The sequence below is a fragment of the Salvelinus namaycush genome, chromosome 29 (genome assembly GCF_016432855.1).
Source record: "Salvelinus namaycush isolate Seneca chromosome 29, SaNama_1.0, whole genome shotgun sequence".
Classification (NCBI taxonomy): Eukaryota; Metazoa; Chordata; class Actinopteri; order Salmoniformes; family Salmonidae; genus Salvelinus; species Salvelinus namaycush.
This window is the reverse complement of record NC_052335.1, coordinates 11,538,801-11,554,716: the sequence shown is the minus strand read 5'-3', so window position 1 is coordinate 11,554,716 and position 15,916 is coordinate 11,538,801. Positions and strand designations below refer to the sequence as shown.

General features: G+C 47.4%; 1 protein-coding gene across 2 annotated transcripts in view; it reads right to left on the bottom strand.

Moving 5' to 3' along the window:
• The window catches only part of LOC120024323 (centrosomal protein of 128 kDa-like), a 38,356-nt gene that overhangs the window by 18,513 nt on the left and 3,927 nt on the right, over positions 1-15,916 (bottom strand). For both annotated transcript variants that reach the window (XM_038968542.1, XM_038968543.1), the window contains exons 10-17: positions 15,508-15,582; positions 15,260-15,395; positions 9,092-9,234; positions 8,408-8,695; positions 7,267-7,590; positions 5,245-5,571; positions 3,246-3,410; positions 633-809 (exon numbers count right to left, since the gene is read on the bottom strand). In XM_038968542.1, coding sequence (XP_038824470.1) covers positions 633-809; positions 3,246-3,410; positions 5,245-5,571; positions 7,267-7,590; positions 8,408-8,695; positions 9,092-9,234; positions 15,260-15,395; positions 15,508-15,582 — 1,635 coding nt within the window. The remainder of the gene's footprint in view (positions 1-632; positions 810-3,245; positions 3,411-5,244; positions 5,572-7,266; positions 7,591-8,407; positions 8,696-9,091; positions 9,235-15,259; positions 15,396-15,507; positions 15,583-15,916) is intronic.

The window sequence follows — 15,916 nt, the reverse complement described above, 5'->3', positions numbered from 1 at the left end:
AGGAAAATGGAGCGTTTGCTGTGGCGTTCCAGCTGTAGACTTTGTAGCGTTAGTTGGAAGGATTAAATGGTGTGAGTTTACTTATCAAAATAACGTGCAGGCATCACGAGCATATGTCAATTAAGTGAATGTGCCGCTTTTGTGATGGGTGTGTTAAAGTGTGTGTGAGGAATAGGTATGGGTGTGTGAGGAATAGGTACGGGTGTGTTAGTGTGTGTGAGGAATAGGTATATGTGTGTGAGGAATATGTAAGGGTGTGTTAACGTGTGTGTGAGGAACAGGTATGGGTGTGTTAACGTGTGTGTGAGGAATAGGTATGGGTGTGTGTGAGGAATAGGTAAGGGTGTGTGTGGAATAGGTAAGGGTGTGTTAAAGTGTGTGTGGAATAGGTAAGGGTGTGTGTGAGGAATCGGCAAGGGTGTGTATGAGTGTGAGTACGGAATAGGTACAGGTGTGTATGAGTGTGAGTACGGAATAGGTACAGGTGTGTATGAGTGTGTGTACGGAATAGGTACAGGTGTGTATGAGTGTGAGTACGGAATAGGTACAGGTGTGTAGGAGTGTGAGTACGGAATAGGTACAGGTGTGTATGAGTGTGTGCCTATCGGGAATAGTTGATGGTGTGTGTTTACTTTGAGTTTGTCCTGGGAGTCCTTGAACAGTGCTCTGCAGGCAGCATCTATCTCCTCTGCTACAGAACTGAGGATGGACTCCTGTTCAGTGTCCAGACGAGACAGTCTGTCCTCTAGTGTCGCTACAGCCTCCTCTGACCCACGCCTCCGCTCCTCTCCCTGAACCATGCACTTCACCTGGAGGAAGGAGAGACAGAGAGAGCGAGAGAGAGATAGAGAGAGAGGTGACTCAAGTTTACAACTGTGGTTATTACGGCTTGGTCTTCCTCTACGTGGAGGACAACGCTATAATGGAAGTTTGGCCAAGCTTCCATTTCCAACATCACAACAGAAGAGACCCTAGAAAAAACAGTCGGACGGATGGACAGGTTGGGCAGAGACAACCTTGAACATCGGACCTCTCTCTCCACGTTCTAGTGTCAGCTCCACCTCCGGGTCTTATGGAGTCTTATGGAGATACATTAATCAATACATAATCAATATGTCAATGTAAACTAACCGGCCAGGGGAGAGGGAGGCTGTGTGTGGATGTGTGTATCATTTATTTAAATTTTTTATTTCACCTTTATTTAACCAGGTAGGCCAGTTGAGAACAAGTTCTCATTTACAACTACAATTCGATATACAGTGTGTGTGCAAATGTAGTAAGATAGGAAGGTAAGGCAATAAATAGGCCATAGTTGCAAAATAATTACAATTTAGCAATTAAACATTGGAGTGATAGATGTGCAGAAGATGAATATGCAAGTACAGATACTGGGGTACAAAGTAGCAAAAAAAAAAAAATAACAATATGGGGATAAGGAAGTTGGATGAGGATATTTACAGATTGGCTGTGTACAGGTACAGTGATCGGTAAGCTGCTCTGACAGCTGATGCTTAAAGTTAGAGAGGGAGATATAAGACTCCAGCTTCAGTTCTTTTTGCAATTCGTTCCAGTCATTGTCAGCAGAGAACTGGAAGGAAAGGCGGCCAAAGTAGGAGTTGGCTTTGATCAGTGAAATATACCTGCTGGAGCACGTGCTGCGGGTGGGTGCTGCTATGGTGACCAGTGAGCTGAGATAAGGCGGGGCTTTACCTAGCAAAGACTTATAGATGACCTGGAGCCAGTGGGTTTGGCGACAAATATGAAGCAAGGGCCAGCCAACGAGAGCGTACAGGTCGCAGTGGTGGGTAGTATATGGGGCTTTGGTGACAAAATGGACGGCACTGTGATAGCCTACATCCAATTTGCTGAGTAGAGTGTTGGAGGCTATTTTGTAAATGACATCGCCGAAGTCGAGGATCGGTAGGATGGTCAGTTTTACGAGGGTATGTTTGGCAGCATGAGTGAAGGATGCTTTGTTGCGAAATAGGAAGGCGATTCTAGATGTAATTTTGGATTGGAGATGCTTAATGTGAGTCTGGAAGGAGAGTTTACAGTCTAACCAGACACCTAGGTATTTGTAGCTGTCCACATATTCTAAGACAGAACCGTCCAGAGTAGTGATGCTGGACAGGTGGGCAGGTGCGGACAGCGATCGGTTGAAGAGCATGCATTTAGTTTTACTTGCATTTAAGAGCAGTTGGAGGCCACGGAAGGAGTGTTGTATGGCATTGAAGCCCGTCTGGAGGTTTGTTAACACAGTGTCCAAAGAAGAGCCAGAAGTACACAGAATGGTGTCGTCTGCGTAGAGGTGGATCAGAGAATCACCAGCAGCAAGAGCGACATCATTGATGTATACAGAGAAAAGAGTCGGCCCGAGATGTGAACCCTGTGGCACCCCCATAGAGACTGCCAGAGGTCCGGACAACAGGCCCTCCGATTTGACACAATGAACTCTATCTGAGAAGTAGTTGGTGAACCAGGCGAGGCAGTCATTTGAGAAACCAAGGCTGTTGAGTCTGCCGAAAAGAATGCGGTGATTGACAGAGTCGAAAGCCTCGGCCAGGTCAATGAAGACAGCTGCACAGTATTGTCTTTTATCGCTGGCGGTTATGATATCGTTTAGGACCTTGAGCGTGGCTGAGGTGCACCCATGATCAACTCGGAAACCAGATTGCATGGCGGAGAAGGTACGGTGGGATTCAAAATGGTCGGTGATCTGTTTGTTAACTTGGCTTTCGAAGACTTTAGAAAGGCAGGGTAGGATAGATATAGGTCTGTAACAGTTTGGGTCTAGAGTGTCTCCCCCTTTGAAGAGGGGGATGACCGCGGCAGCTTTCCTATCTTTAGGGATCTCAGACGATACGAAAGAGAGGTTGAACAGGCTAGTAATAGGGGTTGCAACAATTGCAGCGGATCATTTTAGAAAGAGAGGGTCCAGATTGTTTAGCCCAGCTGATTAATAGGGGACCAGATTTTAACGTGTCTGTGTGTGTAACTTTAAAAGGAACTAGGCCACTCAGTGGATACTGAGCCAGCAGGCCTTTAGTTACTTAGATAAATACAATGATCTCTGACAGAGGATTGGATGGCTTGTATTCTTTAGTTCTGTAGGTAAAACTGTCTGTGGTCATAAAGGCTGTGAAGGCGTTTGTTCAAGCCCAGCATTAAGCTGATCCTAGATCTGTGGTGAAAAGCTACCTATTGTATTCTATCTAAGTCTTTGGGGAAGACCATTTGGGGCTCACCTTGTCGTCCAGTTCCTGCTTGAGTAGCTGGTATTTGCCGCGGAGGTGTGAGCGTTGCTCCTCTCCTTCGTTCAGCTCCTCTGTCATCCGGTCACACTCAGTCTTCATCCTGTCCAGCTTCACACGCAGAGCCCTCACCAGCTCCTTGTCCGACGCGGCATCCGCCTGCAGGGAGGATGCGCAAAACGTGTTACAAAAAATGAATTAATAAATAAAATGGGTTAAAATTGGAAACCCTCTCCAACCTTTTAACTAAAACACAGGAGAAGGTCTGAGGGGAGAGACCTTGGAGGTATTCTTTCAGTGTTTTTAGGAAGCGAGGAAGGACGCTGGAGGATTGTGAACATGAGCTCAGAGAAGGAAGGGAAAGACTCGAGCCATCCAAGTCATAGGCTGTTCTCTCTGCCACCGCACAGCAAGTGGTACCGATGCACCAAGTCTGGAACCAACAGGACCCTGAACAGCTTCTACTCAGGTGTATGTGTGGATTTCAGGGGTGTCCAAGCCCTATTTGCCTAGCTGCCTTGATGAGCTAGTCACACTGAAGGGTATGGGGAAGCAGAGGGTAAATATTCTGGCCTTTCTATCCACCTCTAGCCTGTAGGAACCTACTGTCCTAGATTCACCCTGGCTCAAAGCACTGGGCGTGTGAGGTCTGGGACTGCATGGATAGGCAAAGAGGAGGAAATTGAAATTACATTAAAGAAAAACGGAGCTGAACATTTTCCTGAGAAATTCCCACTTTCATCGGGACCGATGCCAGATAACAATTTTCTAACTTTACGGTTGGGTTACCTTGACGTTGTTCAAACATTTTTTGAAGAATCAAGTTCCACCAAGGTTAATTACAAGGGAGTAATATTTATTTGATTTATTTTACCTTTATTTAACTAGGCAATTCAGTTAAAAACAAATTCTTATTTTCAATGACGGCCTAGGAACAGTGGGTTAACTGGCTTGTTCAGGGGCAGAACGACAGATTTTAGCCAATTGTAATTAATTAATATTAATTACAAGGGGCTAAAATATCCACAGCTATTATAAAGCTAATAACAAGCAGTGGAGAATATACGATACACGAACTGTGAGGACTACTCTACAAGCCTTCTCACACTTCATTGTTCTTAGCCCCGGGTTAGACCGGCCCTGGGCTAGCTTAGCCTGTGTTTACACAAGCATTTGTTAACCCTGAGCTAAGCTTTACCCTGGAGGATACAAGGATTCACACTTGTATCCCAAAGCCCTGGGCTAACAGACATTGGCCTAGCATTTGATTTCTAACAGTGACGGTTCGTATAAACCTTGCTCTCTTTTGAAAATCAATCTCTCCCCGTACAGAGAATGCTGTGCATGGTCCAGGCGGAATCATGCGACAATATTATTATCATGGTAACATGCAATTAAATGTCAATAGAAAAGCTATGACAACGGAGGAAAATGGAGCGTTTGCTGACGTTCCAGCTGTAGACTTTGTAGCGTTAGTTGGAAGGATTAAATGGTGTGAGTTTACTTATCAAAATAACGTGCAGGCATCACGAGCATATGTCAATTAAGTGAATGTGCCGCTTTTGTGATTGAACAGTTAAAACATTCTAGGTGTTGTTATTGACCCGGTTTCACACTGGCTATTTTGGCAATGTGTTTCTGGGACTAACCCTGGAAAGTCGGTGCCAACTCTGCTCCGGAGCATGGCCAGCTAGCCCTGGGCTAAGGTTGGTGCTAGCCCACTTTACAATTTGCAAGTGTGAACACACCCTTAGCCCCGGGCTAAAATCCCAGAGCCCCGGGGTAAAATCACAGCTCCCCGGGCTAAAATCACCTATCCCCGGGCTAAAATCACTTAGCCCAGGGCTAAAATCACCTAGCCCCGGGCTAAAATCACCTAGCCCAGGGCAAAAATCACCTAGCCCCGGGCTAAAATCACCTAGCCCCAGGCTAAAATCACCTAGCCCCGGGCTAAGGTGCAGTTTGAATGCGCCTTACACGAACCAGTACCTACCTTGATCTCCTTGAGGTGATGCTCCATCTCATTCCTCTCCTTCATACAGAGTCGTAGTGTCTCCTGTATGTCTCTATCCTGCTTGGCCCTGCCGTTCTGCACAGTGGCTCTGAGACTGGCCAGCTCACTCTGGTGCACCTCCCTCTCCAGCTCCAGCTGCTGCCCCAGGGAAGCCCTCTGCTCCTGGGCTGCGGCCAGCCGCGCTGCCCCCTCCGCCCCACTCCTCTGGAGCTCCGTCCTGAACGCCGCCTCCTCAGCTAGACGGGTGGTGAGCTGGGCACGGGCGGAGGTTAACTCCTTCATGGCTGCCTGAAGGCTATGTAACTCCTTAGAAATTAAAGTCACTTTATGCTTAGTTCATTCATATTTTTAATGTCTAGACCCTGGGCAAAAGCAGTTCAATACAGTTGAAGTCGGAAGTTTACGTACACTTAGGTTGGAGTCATTAAAATCCGCTTTTCAACCACTCCACAAATGACTTGTTAACAAACTATAGTTTTGGCAAGTCGGTTAGGTCATCTACTTTGTGCATGACACAAGTAATTTTTCCAACAATTGTCTACAGACAGATTATTTCACTTATAATTCACTGTATCACAATTCCAGTGGGTCAGAAGTTTACATACACTTGACTGTGCCTTCAAAACAGCTTGGAAAATTCCAGAAAATTATGTCATGGCTTTACAAGCTTCTGATAGGCTAATTGACATAATTTGAGTCAATTGGAGGTGTACCTGTGGATGTACTTCAAGGCCTACCTTCATACTCAGTGCCTCTGCTTGACATCATGGGAAAATCTAAAGAAATCAGGCAAGACCTCAGAAAAAAAATAGTAGACCTCCACAAGTCTGGTTCATCCTTGGGCACAATTTCCAAACGCCTGAAGGTACCACGTTCATCTGCACAAACAATAGTATGCAAGTATAAACACCATGGGACCACGCAGCCGTCATACCGCTCAGGAAGGAGACGTGTTCTATCTCCTAGAGATGAACGTACCTTGGTGAGAAAAGTGCAAATCAATCCCAGAACAACAGCAAAGGACCTTGTGAAGATGCTGGAGGAAACAGGTACAAAAGTATCTTCATCCACAGTAAAACGAGTCCTATATCGACATAACCTGAAAGGCCGCTCAGCAAGGAAGAAGCCACTGCTCCAAACCGCCATAAAAAAGACAGACTACATTTGCAACTGCACATGGGGACAAAGATCGTACTTTTTGGAGAAATGTCCCCCGGTCTGATGAAACAAAAATAGAACTGTTTGGCCATAATGACCATCGTTATATTTGGAGGAAAAAGGGGGAGGCTTGCAAGCCGAAGAACACCACCCCAACTGTGAAGCACGGGGGTGGCAGCATCATGTTGTGGGGGTGCTTTGCTGCAGTAGGGACTGGTGCACTTCACAAAATAGATGGCATCATGAGGCAGGATAATTATGTGGATATATGGACAATGACCCCAAGCATACTTCCAAAGTTGTGTCAAAATGGCTTAAGGAAAACAAAGTCAAGGTACTGGAGTGGCCATCACAAAGCCCTGACCTCAATCCCATAGAAAATTTGTGGGTGGAACTGAAAAAGCGTGTGCGAGCAAGGAGGCCCACAAACCCGACTCGGTTACACCAGCTCTGTCAGGAGGAATGGGCCAAAATTCACCCAACTTATTGTGGGAAGCTTGTGGAAGGCTACCCGAAACGTTTGACCCAAGTTAAACAATTTAAAGGCAATGCTACCAAATACTAATTGAGTGTATGTAAACTTCTGACCCACTGGGAATGTGATGAAAGAAATAAAAGCTGAAAGAAATAATTCTCTCTACTATTATTCTGACATTTCACATTCTTAAAATAAAGTGGTGATCGTAACTGACCTAAAACAGGGAATATTTACTGGGATTAAATGTCAGGAATTGTGAAAAACTGAGTTTAAATGTATTTGGCTAAGGTGTATGTAAACCTCCGACTTCAACTGTATATTAGGGAATAGGGTGCCCTTTCAGACTCTGCTATGAAGTAGCCTACCTCCTGGTCTCTCTGGCTGCGTCGGGCCACGGCCTCAGCCCTCTCCTCCAGACTCTGGTTCTCCTCTCTCAGCCTAACCTGCAGGACAGACTGCCGCTGGGCCTCCTCCTCCAGGGCTATGGAGGCCTCCCTCACCTCCCTCACTTCCTGCTCTAGGCCCAGGTGACGTGCCCGCGTCTCTGACAGCTCCACGTCTTTACGGAGCACCTCTTCCTCGCTCCGAGCCAGACGCCCCAGCACCTCCGCTAGCTCCCTGCGCACCCCTTCAGTCTGCTGGGAGAAGGCTTTCAGCTGGGCCCGGGACAGCTCTCTCTCCTTACACGCCTGGGGGGAGAGGAGAGGGACGAGAGAGGTGAAAAAGGAAGAGAGGGGAAAATAAGAGAGGAAGAGAGGGATGAGAGTAAGACAAACGAAGGGGGAGAAGTGAAGAGGACAATGTATTTAAAGTGCAAACACCAGCTTCAACGTAGATAGTGAAAAGCTGTCGCTCAGCTCAGATTTGTATTAAGGCTATAGGCTTAGCCCTGGTCTGTTTAAGAAAGATTGGTTCGTCTTTCCGTCTCTGATCCAACTCTTACAAATCACCCCACTGTCTAATCTGCTGTCTGAGAGACTGTCTGCAAGGCTTTCTCCCAGCTCAGAGCGCCACTCCTAATCAGTTAATTGAGCACTTCATTCTCTGCCTCCTAATTTATTAAGAGGAGAAATTATTCAGGGTATTCATTCTTGTCACGTAGAGAACGAGCCAGGTGTCAGTCAGCTGCTGCTGGGGAGAGAGTTTTGAGGTGACTCATAGCGCAGAAAAAAACAGAGCGGTGACATTCACACTAATAACGCCTGGCTGACTGACTACAGCTAATCACTTAGCTAAGGCCAGCCAGCCATACCAGCAGCCTCAGTAGATCTAGCAGATCACGCTTCCAAACCCCTGTATATGAGCCTTGTGTTCTTCAGCCTCATAAGGCCAGTATGAATCCGAAAAACGCTTTGGCAGCTGCTCTTTGGCTATTAGAAAGCTTTACCAAGAGTAACTGAGAGGAGTGCATTTGATCACTCTTCTAATCAGAAACAGTGTCATCCACAAAACCTACCTCGATGCATCTCTTTCAATGCACCGTCACCTCCCAGTCTCAATACAGACCTGTTTGGCTTTCTCCGTGTCCAGCTGGGCCTGTCCCCTCATTTCCTCCATGTCCCTCTCCATTCTCTTGCACTTGGCCCTCCACTGTCTGACTGCCTCCTGGGCTCTGGTTTTCAGCTCCTCCCTCCTCGTGGAGCTGTCCTGGAGCCGGGCCTCAGCCTCCTCAGCCCTGAGCAGGGCCCGGGCCCTCTCGGCAGCACACGCCTCCGAACGGCCTTGGATCTCCTTCAACTGCTCCAGCATCCTCAACTGTTGCTGCTCGCGCCTCGCAAGTTCTGACGACAACACCTGGGGTAGGAAGACGGTGAAGAAGAGAGAGATTCAGTGAAGATAGCACAGACAAAAAAAAAAAGACGGTGGAAATATATCCTCTATACCTTTATTAAGTCTAAAATATTTCCACTACAACGTTGTTTATATCTTTGTGCTTAGTAGGGAGCGTTTGATATTTCCACTCAGTGAACTGCCTAATCTCAGCTCTATGAGGTGGATAAATGACTGTTAGCTAGCTAGATGACTGATGTTCTACTCTGACTGTTGTCTTACTTGGCACACTTAACCAGATCAAGAGAGCGTTTGCAGCAAACAGAAGCTGTGGCATAAAGACAATGTGATTCAACCTCACTCAGGCAGACATGCATAACACACACCTACATATCGACGCGCACGCACATACACACGTACCTCCACCTGGTTGCAGAGCTGTGTTCTCTCTCGGTCTTTGCGCTCCAGAGTCCTCCTGAGATCTTCCACCTCACTGAGGACAGATGTCCTGCTCAGCTGGGCTCTCAGCTCCTGCACCTCTCTCTCCAGCTCCGACGACCGGTCTAAATGTAACAACAACAACACATCGAAGTCAGACAACACATACACTACCGGTCAAAAGTTTTAGAACACCTACTCATTCAAGGGTTATTCTTTATTTTAACTATTTTCTACATTATAGAATAATAGTGAAGTCATCAAAACTAAGAAATAACACATTTGGAATCATGTAGTGACCAAAAAAGTGTTAAACAAATCAGACCGCACCACCCTCTGGAGAGCCTTGCGGTTGAGGGCGATGCAGTTGTCGTACCAAGCTGTGATACAGCCCGACAGGATGCTCTCGATTGTGCATTTATAAAAGTTTGTCAGGGTTTTGGGTGACAAGCCGAATTTCTTCAGCCTCCTGAGGTTGAAGAGATGCTGTTGCGCCCAGGGGTTGTTTGACATTCTGGAGCAGACCGATAAGGTTCGTAGGGACCGGGAGACCCTGAGACGGTTCATGCCGCCTCCTCAGGCCCCGGGTCCAAGGCGAATGGGCCGCCACCACCCACCTGCACCTGAACGACGGTGGGGTCCCTCTCCTGCCCCATCATCCCGTGCTGAGGGACGACAGCGTGGAGGGGCACAGCGTGCGGTGGAGCAACAACCTGTCAACCGTCACCGCCATAGGGACGTGCCTGGGGGACCCCTCATACACCCTTCCCCGGCTACTTCTCCCGGTGTTAAAGGGAAAAGTGGGAGGAGGGTGTGGAATCCCCCTGGGTGTTGTCGACAATGCACAGGAGCTCCTTTCCTGGGCTCAGGGACGTCTAGCGTCTCTATGCGCAGCACACATACCTGACATCCTGAATGTTGCAACGGATATGCTCTCGAGGGAGGGAGGGCCCGCCACCTTGGGACTGGAGCCTACATCCCCTGGTGGCGCAGCACCTGTGGGACAAGTTCAGGAGGGCGCAGGTAGACTTGTTTGCCTCCCTGGACAATGCACACTGCCCCCTGTGGTACTCCATGTCGGAGCCACCAGGGCCTCTGGGCTTGGATGCTCTGGCTCATGATTGGCCAAGGCTGGAGCTTTACACATTCCCCCCTTTTCCCCTGATCCAGGCTGTGCTGGACAGGACCAGGATGGCGGAGCATCGTCTGCTGCTGGTGGCCCCATACTGGCCCAGACGACCCTGGTTCAGCCTTCAACTGTCCCTGTTGTCTGGGACACCTTGGCAACTGCCCCTGAGACCTAAACTGCTGTCTCAGGCCGGAGGAACTCTGTCGCACCGGCTCAGCCTGTGGGCTTGTCCGCTGAACCGCACCAATGGTCCATGTTAGGACTACAGGAGGGCGTAACCATGGCAAACCAGTTGCGCTGTCGGTTGTTCTGCTCTTGGTGCACTGGTATTGAGGTTGTGCCCAAGTCATGTGGGGTGTAGTATGTCCTCCAATACCTGCAGTCTCGCTTGGATGAGGGCTTGGCAGCCTCTACACTTAGAGGGTATTTGGCTGCTATATCTGCCTGCCATGTGGGGTGGATGGACAGGCTAGTGGGTCGCCATCCCTTGGTCTCCAGGTTTATGAAGGGGATCCGTCGCCTGCGTCCAGCTAGGACCCGCTGAATGGCGAGCTGGGATCTAGATATGGTCTTGGCAGCTTTGGCAAAGCCACCTTTCGAACCGTTGGAGTCAGCCTCCCTGAAACACCTCCATATGAAGGTGGCTTTGTTGGTAGCGATTAGAGGTTGACCGATTAATCGGAATGGCCGATTAATTAGGGCCAATTTCAAGTTTTCATAACAATCGGTAATCTGCATTTTTGGACACCGATCATGGCCGATTACATTGCACTCCACGAGGAGACTGCGTGGCAGGCTGACTACCTGTTATGCGAGTGCAGCAAGGAGCCACGGTAAGGTGCTAGCTAGCATTAAACGTATCTTATAAAAAACAATCAATCTTGACATAATCACTAGTTCCAACTACACATGGTTGATGATATTACTAGTTTATCTAGCTTGTCCTGCGTTGCATATAATCGATGTGGTGCCTGTATATTTATCATTGAATCACAGCCTACTTTGCCAAACGGGTGATTTAACAAGCACATTCGCAAAAAAAGCACTGTCGTTGCACTAATGTGTACCTAACCATAAACATCAACGCCTTTCTTAAAATCAATACACAAGTATATATTTTTAAACCTGCATATTTAGTTAATATTGCCTGCTAACATGAATTTCTTTTAACTAGGGAAATTGTGTCACTTCTCTTGCATTATGTGTAACAGAGTCAGGGTATATGCAGCAGTTTGGGCCGCCTGGCTCGTTGCGAACTGTGTGAAGACTATTTCTTCCTAACAAAGACAGCCAACTTCGCCAAACGGGGGATGATTTAACAAAAGCGCATTTGCGAAAGAAGCATAATTGTTGAACGAATGTACCTAAACATAAACATCAATGCCTTTCTTAAAATCAATACACAGAAGTATATATTTTTTTAAACCTGCATATTTAGTTAAAATAAATTAATGTTAGCAGGCAATATTAAACTAGGGAAATTGTGTCACTTCTCTTGCGTTCATTGCACGCAGAGTCAGGGTATATGCAACAGTTTGGGACGCCTGGCTCGTTGAGAACTAATTGCCAGAATTTTACGTAACTATGACATAACATTGAAGGTTGTGCAATGTAACAGCAATATTTAGACTTATGGATGCCACCCGTTAGATAAAATATGGAACGGTTCCGCATTTCACTGAAAGAATAAATGTTTTGTTTTCGAAATGATAGTTTCCAGATTTGACCATATTAATGACCTAAGGCTCGTATTTTTGTGTGTTATTATATTATAATTAAGTCTATGATTTGATAGAGCAGTCTGACTGAGCGGTGGTAGGCAGCAGCAGGCTCGTAAGCATTCATTCAAACAGCACTTTCCTGCGTTTGCCAGCAGCTCTCCGCAATGCTTCAAGCACAGCGCTGTTTATGACTTCAAGCCTATCAACTCCCGAGATTAGGCTGGCAATACGAAAGTTCTTATTAGAACATCCAATAGTCAAAGGTATATGAAATACAATTGGTATAGAGAAATAGTCCTATAATAACTACAACCTAAAACTTCTTACCTGGGAAAATTGAAGACTTATTGAAGACTTAAAAGGAACCACCAGCTTTCATATGTTCTCATGTTCTGAGCAAGGAACTTAAACGTTAGCTTTCTTACATGGCACATATTGCACTTTTACTATCTTCTCCAACACTGTTTTTGCATTATTTAAACCAAATTGAACATGTTTCATTTATTTGAGACTGAATTGATTTTATTGATGTATTATATATATTATATAAGTTAAAATAAAAGTGGTCATTGTTCATTCAGTATTGTTGTAATGGTCATTATTACAAATATATATACACTGCTCAAAAAAATAAAGGGAACACTAAAATAACACATCCTAGATCTGAATAAATGAAATATTCTTATTAAATACTTTTTTCTTTACATAGTTGAATGTGCTGACAACAAAATCACACAAAAATTATCAATGGAAATCAAATTTATCAACCCATGGAGGTCTGGATTTGGAGTCACACTCAAAATTAAAGTGGAAAACCACACTACAGGCTGATCCAACTTTGATGTAATGTCCTTAAAACAAGTCAAAATGAGGCTCAGTAGTGTGTGTGGCCTCCACGTGCCTGTATGACCTCCCTACAACGCCTGGGCATGCTCCTGATGAGGTGGCGGATGGTCTCCTGAGGGATCTCCTCCCAGACCTGGACTAAAGCATCCGCCAACTCCTGAACAGTCTGTGGTGCAACGTGGCGTTGGTGGATGGAGCGAGACATGATGTCCCAGATGTGCTCAATTGGATTCAGGTCTGGGGAACGGGCGGGCCAGTCCATAGCATCAATGCCTTCCTCTTGCAGGAACTGCTGACACACTCCAGCCACATGAGGTCTAGCATTGTCTTGCATTAGGAGGAACCCAGGGCCAACCGCACCAGCATATGGTCTCACAAGGGGTCTGAGGATCTCATCTCGGTACCTAATGGCAGTCAGGCTACCTCTGGCGAGCACATGGAGGGCTGTGCGGCCCCCCAAAGAAATGCCACCCCACACCATGACTGACCCACCGCCAAACCGGTCATGCTGGAGGATGTTGCAGGCAGCAGAAGGTTCTCCACGGCGTCTCCAGACTCTGTCACGTCTGTCACGTGCTCAGTGTGAACCTGCTTTCATCTGTGAAGAGCACAGGGCGCCAGTGGCGAATTTGCCAATCTTGGTGTTCTCTGGCAAATGCCAAACGTCCTGCACGGTGTTGGGCTGTAAGCACAACCCCCACCTGTGGACGTCGGGCCCTCATACCACCCTCATGGAGTCTGTTTCTGACCGTTTGAGCAGACACATGCACATTTGTGGCCTGCTGGAGGTCATTTTGCAGGGCTCTGGCAGTGCTCCTCCTTGCATAAAGGCGGAGGTAGCGGTCCTGCTGCTGGGTTGTTGCCCTCCTACGGCCTCCTCCACGTCTCCTGATGTACTGGCCTGTCTCCTGGTAGCGCCTCCATGCTCTGGACACTACGCTGACAGACACAGCAAACCTTCTTGCCTCAGCTCGCATTGATGTGCCATCCTGGATGAGCTGCACTACCTGAGCCACTTGTGTGGGTTGTAGACTCCGTCTCATGCTACCACTAGAGTGAGGGCACCGCCAGCATTCAAAAGTGACCAAAACACCAGCCAGGAAGCATAGGAACTGAGAAGTGGTCTGTGGTCACCACCTGCAGAACCACTCCTTTATTGGGGGTGTCTTGCTAATTGCCTATAATTTCCACCTGTTGTCTATTCCATTTGCACAACAGCATGTGGAATTTATTGTCAATCAGTGTTGCTTCCTAAGTGGACAGTTTGATTTCACAGAAGTGTGATTGACTTGGAGTTACATTGTGTTGTTTAAGTGTTCCCTTTATTTTTTTGAGCAGTGTATATATAAAAATCGTCCGATTAATCGGTATCGGATTCTTTTGGTCCTCCAATAATCGGTATCGTGTTGAAAAATCATATTCGGTCGACCTCTAGTAGTGATTACTTCCATGAAGGGGGTGGGTGAGCTCCATGCTCTTTCAGTAAGTTCTGAGTGCTACCGGATGGACCCTGGTGAGAGGAGTATATCCTGTCTGCTTATGACCCCCCGGCAGTAGCGGGGGAGTCTGGGCCTTCCTCCGGCATGCTGTGCCCTGTGCGGGCACTGGCTGCCTATGTGGAGTGAACACGGTCAGAGAGAACAACAGGCCAGCTCTTGTCTGCTATGGTGAGAGAGTCCTGGGGGCTGGGTTATCAAAGCAGAGGCTCTCTCATTGGCTGGCAGGCCAGTGCTGGGATCTGTGGTGACACATTCAACACGAGGTGTGGCTGCGTCCTGGGCTCTACTGAGAGGAGTGTCCCTTGCTGATATCTGTGCTGTGGCCAGCTGGGCTTCCTCTTGCACCTTTGCTAGGTACTATCAGGTAAATGTGGTACCTTCCTCTGCGTTCAGCGGTCCTCGGCGTCGCCTCCTTCCGGGTACTGTGCCGGGACCCCCCTTCCACATTGACGGCCCATGTGTCTCGGTCCCGCGCTGGGACTTCGCCGCTGGCTGGCCAGGTCCCTCTAGCACCGACTAAATCTGGTACGGGTATACCAATATATTGGAAAGATCCAATATAGTGAAACATAACGAAAGTTACGTATGTAACCATGGTTATGTGAGCTATATGGATCACTCCAATCCTCTACGGTGCTAGAGGCGCCTCAAAAATTATGAAGAGAACGTGTGTCGTGACCATGGGGTCTATATATAGGGGCGGACCCCAGCCGTGACACAGGTGTACACAGGGAGTAAATCTGTAAATCCTCACCTCGGATGTATTCCTCCACCGCAGAGTGATACCAATATATTGGAGTGATCCATATAGCTCACACAACCGTGGTTACGTAACCTTCAGTCAGTACCTAAGCCCAGGCATTCACTCTCCTCCCCACCCCTCCATCAGCCGACAGCCTCCACTAAAAAACCCTTAACTCATAAGAGCTCCAGCCTCTTCTCCAGCAGTCAGTACCTAGTCCCAGTCCTGCTCCTCTCTCCTCCCTGTCCATGCGAGTGGCTCTGGGCTGTGTAGTGAGCTGGGAGATCTCCCTCTGCAGATCCATACGTTCCTTCTCTGTCCTCAGCAGCTGCACACGCATCTCCTCTACCTGGGAACACACACATGGAGGAGTTTACCCACACAGAGGATATGAATTTGATTACCACCGTAGCACCCAGCCCTACACAAACACACACCTTTAAGAAGAGCTACTCGAGTACCTGTTGTAGAAGAGCGCCCCTGCCTCCTTCTGATTGGTCCAGCTGTCTCCTGGCCCTCTCCAGTTCCGCCTCCATCTTGAGGACAGATCACATGATTAGTGCCAAGAGTTTTAGCTGGTCAGGTCACACGGTCAGAAAAAAAAAATCCTGGCCCTACACATGACCCGGACAGACACAGGCACATTCATGAGATCCCTTTCATTATACAACCAGGAAGTACTTCAGCTCATATAGAATATCATCTGCATTATTCGACAAGGCAGAAAGTGGGTTACAGAATACATGGCTAAAATATTATTTGCATGCACACACACACATTTTAAATACTTTATTTGACTCCACAAATCACATTACATCATGAAGGATTCAAACATTTCTAAGCTCATTGATGAAAGGACAATTAAGGAAA